A 7,500-nucleotide genomic window follows, 5' to 3' on the forward strand; every position below is an offset into this window, starting at 1 on the left:
TTTTTTCACAGGTAGAGCAGTCAGGTGATCTCTATGTCTCTGTGTTTTTTCACAGGTAGAGCAGTCAGGTGATCTCTATGTCTCTGTGTGTTTTTCACAGGTAGAGCAGTCAGGTGATCTCCGTGTCTCTGTGTGTGTGTTTCACAGGTAGAGCAGTCAGGTGATCTCCGTGTCTCTGTGTGTTTTTCACAGGTAGAGCAGTCAGGTGATCTCCGTGTCTCTGTGTGTGTTTCACAGGTAGAGCAGTCAGGTGATCTCTATGTCTCTGTGTTTTTTCACAGGTAGAGCAGTCAGGTGATCTCTATGTCTCTGTGTTTTTTCACAGGTAGAGCAGTCAGGTGATCTCTATGTCTCTGTGTTTTTTCACAGGTAGAGCAGTCAGGTGATCTCTATGTCTCTGTGTTTTTTCACAGGTAGAGCAGTCAGGTGATCTCTATGTCTCTGTGTTTTTTCACAGGTAGAGCAGTTAGGTGATATTTGTTTCTCTCTGCGCTATGTTCCCACCGCTGGCAAACTCTCTGTCATCATACTGGAGGCGAAGAACCTGAAGAAGATGGATGTAGGAGGGCTGTCAGGTAAAATAAACACAGCTGTCTTCAGAGACCCTGAACCAACGCATGGGATTCAATCAGAAACCTTTCCACTAGAAGTCTCTCTCAGTGTCTTCAGTGTGAATTCAGTGACTCGCGACTAGAAGTCTCTCTCAGTGTCTTCAGTGTGAATTCAGTGACTCACGACTAGAAGTCTCTCTCAGTGTCTTCAGTGTGAATTCAGTGACTCGCGACTAGAAGTCTCTCTCAGTGTGAATTCAGTGACTCACGACTAGAAGTCTCTCTCAGTGTCTTCAGTGTGAATTCAGTGACTCGCGACTAGAAGTCTCTCTCAGTGTCTTCAGTGTGAATTCAGTGACTCGCGACTAGAAGTCTCTCTCAGTGTGAATTCAGTGACTCGTGACTAGAAGTCTCTCTGTGAATTCAGTGCGCTCGCGACTAGAAGTCTCTCTCAGTGTCTTCAGTGTGAATTCAGTGACTCGCGACTAGAAGTCTCTCTCAGTGTGAATTCAGTGACTCGTGACTAGAAGTCTTCTTCTCGACTCAGTTGTCGATGTTTAAATCTCTCTCCTCTCTCCTCTCTCTCAGATCCCTATGTGAAGATCCACTTGATGCAGAATGGAAAGAGGCTGAAAAAGAAGAAGACGACGATCAAGAAGAACACATTGAACCCGTACTACAACGAGTCCTTCAGCTTCGAGGTGCCATTCGAGCAGATCCAGGTAAAGACTCCCTGTTACAACACTCCCTGTGGCAGACCGCGGCTCCCAGCCAGCGCAAGAGCGCCTCCCTGTGGCGGACCGCGGCTCCCAGCCAGCGCAGCTCCCAGTGCCAGGCAGACGGACAGTCAGACAGACAGAGAGACAACAATGTCGTTCTCCCTCTCTCCTCTCCTCCTCTCCCCGTCTCTCTAGAAGGTGCAGGTGGTCATCACGGCGCTGGACTATGACAAGCTGGGGAAGAACGACGCGATCGGCAAGGTGTTCGTCGGCTACAACTCCACCGGGACGGAGCTCCGCCATTGGTCAGACATGCTGGCCAATCCGAGGCGCCCGATCGCGCAGTGGCACACCCTCAAACCGGAAGAGGACATAGACGCCGCCCTGGCCGTCAAGACCCGCTGAGCTCACTTCCTGTCAATCCCAACCAAGCTCGGCGCTGGTCAGAACTGTTTCCTGTCGCCCCTCCCCTCGCTTGTAAAGTGTACGATATTTTGTTTGTAAACTTTACACAGGATGCCTGTCAAGTTTATTTCTCGTGTACTTTGCTTCGTGCTCCTGTCAAGTTTGTTTTTAGTTGTCATACAGTGCCCTTGTAAAGTTTGTTTTTTGCTTGTAAACTTCAGTGGACCTTGTAAAGTTTGGTTTTATTTGTAGACTTTACATAGGGCTCTTACAAAGTTTTATTTTTAGTAAACTTTACTTAGCTTGTCTGTAAAGTTTGTTTTTATTTGAAAAAGCTGGGTTTTGTTTGTTTAACTTTGCTTTGAGTACTTGTAAAGTTTATTTTTCACAATGTGTCAACTTAAACCTAACAAAATAACTCTCTGAATCTCTCCTGTCCAGCCCTTGCAATTTGCTAATCAGCTCTCCCATGGAAAGATATTTCAGCAGAACATGGTGCGGGACAGGCAGGGGAGATTCAGAGAGTTATTCTAGGAGCTGTGTAGTGAATGGAGGTGCGGACAGACAGGGGAGATTCAGAGAGTTATTCTAGGAGCTGTGTAGTGAATGGAGGTGTGGGACAGACAGGGGAGATTCAGAGAGTTATTCTAGGAGCTGTGTAGTGAATGGAGGTGTGGGACAGACAGGGGAGATTCAGAGAGTTATTCTAGGAGCTGTGTAGTGAATGGAGGTGTGGGACAGACAGGGGAGATTCAGAGAGTTATTCTAGGAGCTGTGTAGTGAATGGAGGTGCGGGACAGACAGGGGAGATTCAGAGAGTTATTCTAGGAGCTGTGTAGTGAATGGAGGTGCGGGACAGACAGGGGAGATTCAGAGAGTTATTCTAGGAGCTGTGTAGTGAATGGAGGTGCGGGACAGGCAGGGGAGATTCAGAGAGTTATTCTAGGAGCTGTGTAGTGAATGGAGGTGCGGGACAGACAGGGGAGATTCAGAGAGTTATTCTAGGAGCTGTGTAGTGAATGGAGGTGCGGGACAGACAGGGGAGATTCAGAGAGTTATTCTAGGAGCTGTGTAGTGAATGGAGGTGCGGGACAGACAGGGGAGATTCAGAGAGTTATTCTAGGAGCTGTGTAGTGAATGGTTTTGTGCGGGACAAACAGGGAAGAATTCATATATGTTATTCATAGGATTGTGTGTAGTGAATGGAGGTGTGATGACAGACAGGGGAGATTCAGAGTGTGTATCATGCGTGTGTAGGTGCGTGTGTGTGGGTGCAACTGACAATGGTCCTATCATGGGTGTCAGTCAGTGTGTCTGATGTACAAAGTAATGGTCACACCAACACACACAGTCAGACACACACTACAGTCCATCCAACACCCCCCCTCCAGCACCCCCCCCCCCCTGTTCCGCCCCCTTCTCTACTCCTATCCTTCCGTGTGTGTGTGTGTGTGTGTGTGTAGTGTGTGTGTGTGTGTGTGTGTGTGTGTGTGTGTGTGTGTGTGTTATTCTAGGAGCTGTGTATTGAATGAAGAGGACAACAGCAAGTCGATTTTAGACTGAGCTGTCAGTATAAAGCAGATAACAGAGACTCGCTATCACAGTGTATGAATGAATCTCGCAGGAATAGCGCCTCAATACATCTCTGTGGTGTTTTTATTCTGAATTCAGCGCCTGTTAATTCGTGAAATTTAATAGCCCGTGTTCCTTCCACGCTCCTTTGTAACTAATAACAGTATAAAACAGTGATTCACACGGGTTTACTCTGCGTGGGATTCGTGGATCAGTAAGACTCGCCCCCACACTGCGTGGGATTCGTGGATCAGTAAGACTCGCCCCGCACTGCGTGGGATTCGTGGATCAGTAAGACTCGCCCCGCACTGCGTGGGATTCGTGGATCAGTAAGACTCGCCCCCGCACTGCGTGGGATTCGTGGATCAGTAAGACTCGCCCCGCACTGCGTGGGTGTTCGTGGATCAGTAAGACTCGCCCCGCACTGCGTGGGATTCGTGGATCAGTAAGACTCGCCCCGCACTGCGTGGGATTCGTGGATCAGTAAGACTCGCCCCGCACTGCGTGGGATTCGTGGATCAGTAAGACTCGCCCCGCACTGCGTGGGATTCGTGGATCAGTAAGACTCGCCCCGCACTGCGTGGGGTTCGTGGATCAGTAAGACTCGCCCCGCACTGCGTGGGATTCGTGGATCAGTAAGACTCGCCCCGCACTGCGTGGGATTCGTGGATCAGTAAGACTCGCCCCGCACTGCGTGGGATTCGTGGATCAGTAAGACTCGCCCCGCACTGCGTGGGATTCGTGGATCAGTAAGACTCGCCCCGCACTGCGTGGGATTCGTGGATCAGTAAGACTCGCCCCGCACTGCGTGGGATTCGTGGATCAGTAAGACTCGCCCCGCACTGCGTGGGATTCGTGGATCAGTAAGACTCGCCCCGCACTGCGTGGGATTCGTGGATCAGTAAGACTCGCCCCGCACTGCGTGGGATTCGTGGATCAGTAAGACTCGCCCCGCACTGCGTGGGATTCGTGGATCAGTAAGACTCGCCCCGCACTGCGTGGGATTCGTGGATCAGTAAGACTCGCCCCCGCACTGCGTGGGATTCGTGGATCAGTAAGACTCGCCCCCGCACTGCGTGGGATTCGTGGATCAGTAAGACTCGCCCCGCACTGCGTGGGATTCGTGGATCAGTAAGACTCGCCCCCGCACTGCGTGGGATTCGTGGATCAATAAGCACGAATTTATTTACAACCACAGACCGCAGGACACTCACACAGTGTGCGAAACTTGAGAAAAAAAGGTAAGAAATTTTAATTTAGTTGTTTATTTGGGGTTGACAACTAAAAACAACATTTTAGTTTTGTTACAAAAATACGTTTTTTTTTTTTTTTTTTTTTATTTCTTTTTGAAAAAAATGACCTTGGGTTGCATAAACTTCACTTTTAGGGAATTTGATAATGTAATATAATATATTTACTCTGTTTAGAGTAAATAACGTTGTGTTTACATTTTAAAAAACAAAACGGCGGTTGGTTGCCATGGACACCGCCGCAGCTTTCCCCAACCTTTCCATTCGCTAACTAGAGCCGCTCTCTCATTGGCCAACCGACCGCAGGACTCGCCGACCAGCGGCGCCTATTGGATCGCAACCCTGCCTGTCTGCTGCAGAAGCTCGAAGAGTCACGCCCACCCACGCCCCTAAACAAATCCAGCGATTCATTCATAAAAATAATTTTAAATGTGTTTTTTATCAGCTGTGATGTGACCCGGTCTGCAGGCTGTGGAGAGATATTAACCCGTCCCAGCATTTCAAACGCAGACTCAGATTATTAATTATCAAAGTATATGCATTTTTTTTTTTTTTTTTTTTTTTTTTTTTAAAGTAAATGCATTATATTTAAAATAAATCTGTTTGGTTAGTCGTGACTCTTGGTGAAATTTGCTCTAGAAATAAAGGGAAGAAGGTGAGTTATTTATTTTTTTTTTTTAGCTGGTGTTCATTTACTTGTCATTGTGCGACGCGAATGGTTTCAGGTTATTTGAAATAATTATTTTGTTTTGCCGAGTTGAAAAAATAAATACATGTTTATAAAAAATAAAGAAAGCATAGAGAAGCATTGTAAAGCACATAGAGGTCTGGTAAAGCATAGGGAAGCATTGTAAAGCACAGAGAGGTCTGGTAAAGCACAGGGAAGCATTGTAAAGCACAGAGAGGTCTGGTAAAGCATAGGGAAGCATTGTAAAGCACAGAGAGGTCTGGTAAAGCATAGGGAAGCATTGTAAACACAGAGAGGTCTGGTAAAGCACAGGGAAGCATTGTAAAGCACAGAGAGGTCTGGTAAAGCACAGGGAAGCATTGTAAAGCACAGAGAGGTCTGGTAAAGCACAGGGAAGCATTGTAAAGCACAGAGAGGTAAAGCACAGAGAGGTCTGGTAAAGCATAGGGAAGCATTGTAAAGCACAGAGAGGTCTGGTAAAGCACAGGGAAGCATTGTAAAGCACAGAGAGGTCTGGTAAAGCACAGGGAAGCATTGTAAAGCACAGAGAGGTCTGGTAAAGCACAGGGAAGCATTGTAAAGCACAGAGAGGTCTGGTAAAGCATAGGGAAGCATTGTAAAGCACAGAGAGGTCTGGTAAAGCACAGGGAAGCATTGTAAAGCACAGAGAGGTCTGGTAAAGCACAAGCATTGTAAAGCACAGTCCAGACCAACCATGTTCAAATCTTTGTTTCTCTGCTCAGTGAGAACCGTTGAACGGAAGTCACTACCGGCATCAACGACCTTCCTCGGTGGGTTACTGAGTCCAGCCCTGAACCTCAGGTCTGTTAACAGGTGAGAGTCCACACTGAGTGTGACCAGCATTGAACCTCTGGAGACAGGTGAGAGACACACTGAGACAGCATTGAACCTGCTGGAGACAGGTGAGAGACACACTGAGACCAGCATTGAACCTGCTGGAGACAGGTGAGAGACACACTGAGTCCAGCATTGAACCTGCTGGAGACAGGTGAGAGACACACTGAGACCAGCATTGAACCTACTGGAGACAGGTGAGAGACACACTGAGTCCAGCATTGAACCTCTGAGACAGGTGAGAGACACACTGGAGACAGCATTGAACCTGCTGGAGACAGGTGAGAGACACACTGAGACAGCATTGAACCTGCTGGAGACAGGTGAGAGACACACGCACACACTGAGACAGCATTGAACCTGCTGGTAACTTGAGACACACACCACACCACTGTGCGCACACACACTCTCTGACACACACACCACACACACACATACCAACACGCACACACTGTAGACACACCCACACGTGTGTGACTCACCACCACACTGACAACGGTGACACACCCTTCACATACACTGACCACTGTGTGTGAGAGACACACACACACACAGACACACACACACACACACACGTGTAGACACACACACACGACACTGTGGTGAGAACACACTCACACACACGCACACACTGAGAGACACCGCTGACACAGCACACACACACCACTGTGTGAGATACACAATGTGACAGGTGTGACACACTTTGAGACACACACTGTGTGGCACACACAACACACACACTGAGAGAGATACACACACTCGCCCACATACTGAGACACACACTGACACACACAACACACACTGTGTGTTTGACACACACTGAGAGACACACACACACACACACACACACACACACACACACACACACACACACACACACACACACACACACACACACACACACACACACACACACACACACACACACCACACACACACACACACACCACACACACACACACACACACACACACACACCCCCACACACACACACACACACACACACACACACACTGTCCACAGCTGGACTCGGACGTGCAGAGAGCCTGGACAGTTCTGTCCCCCAGGACGTCAACATTCTACTGATAGGCACACACACCTGAGACACGTCCTCAAGACCATCACTGGACTCGGACAAGCTGGGCAAACTGGAGACCAGCAACCGAACATTCACGTGAGTTAAATGCATTGTGAAGAGGCACCTGAGACATCCTCAAGACAATTGCTGACTTGAATTGCAAACTGGAGACCAGCAACCGAACATTCACGTGAGTTAAATGCATTGTGCATTGAATTGAATTGCATTGAATTGAATTGCATTGTGAATTGAATTGCATTGCATTGAATTGAATTGCATTGAGTTGCATTGTGAATTGAATTGAATTGCATTGAATTGAATTGCATTGAGTTGCATTGTGAATTGAATTGCATTGAGTTGCATTGAGTTCCATTGTGAATTG

At 48.0% G+C, this 7,500-nt stretch overlaps 2 protein-coding genes across 4 annotated transcripts in view; both read left to right on the forward strand.

Annotated features, from left to right (window-relative positions):
- Positions 1-2,250, forward strand: part of syt5a (synaptotagmin Va) — a 10,690-nt gene extending 8,440 nt beyond the window's left edge. For all 3 annotated transcript variants that reach the window (XM_041237657.1, XM_041237660.1, XM_041237658.1), the window contains exons 7-9: positions 458-575; positions 1,140-1,273; positions 1,466-2,250. In XM_041237657.1, coding sequence (XP_041093591.1) covers positions 458-575; positions 1,140-1,273; positions 1,466-1,675 — 462 coding nt within the window. In that variant the 3' untranslated portion in view covers positions 1,676-2,250. The remainder of the gene's footprint in view (positions 1-457; positions 576-1,139; positions 1,274-1,465) is intronic.
- A 4,886-nt stretch (positions 2,251-7,136) lies between these two features.
- Positions 7,137-7,500, forward strand: part of LOC121305900 (dynein assembly factor 3, axonemal-like) — a gene marked incomplete at its 5' end in the record, with an annotated part of 5,452 nt that continues 5,088 nt past the window's right edge. Inside the window, one exon of the mRNA XM_041237553.1 lies at positions 7,137-7,214. Within this exon, the coding sequence (XP_041093487.1) occupies positions 7,137-7,214 (78 nt within the window). The remainder of the gene's footprint in view (positions 7,215-7,500) is intronic.

The sequence above is a fragment of the Polyodon spathula genome, chromosome 45 (assembly GCF_017654505.1).
Source record: "Polyodon spathula isolate WHYD16114869_AA chromosome 45, ASM1765450v1, whole genome shotgun sequence".
NCBI classification, from domain to species: Eukaryota; Metazoa; Chordata; class Actinopteri; order Acipenseriformes; family Polyodontidae; genus Polyodon; species Polyodon spathula.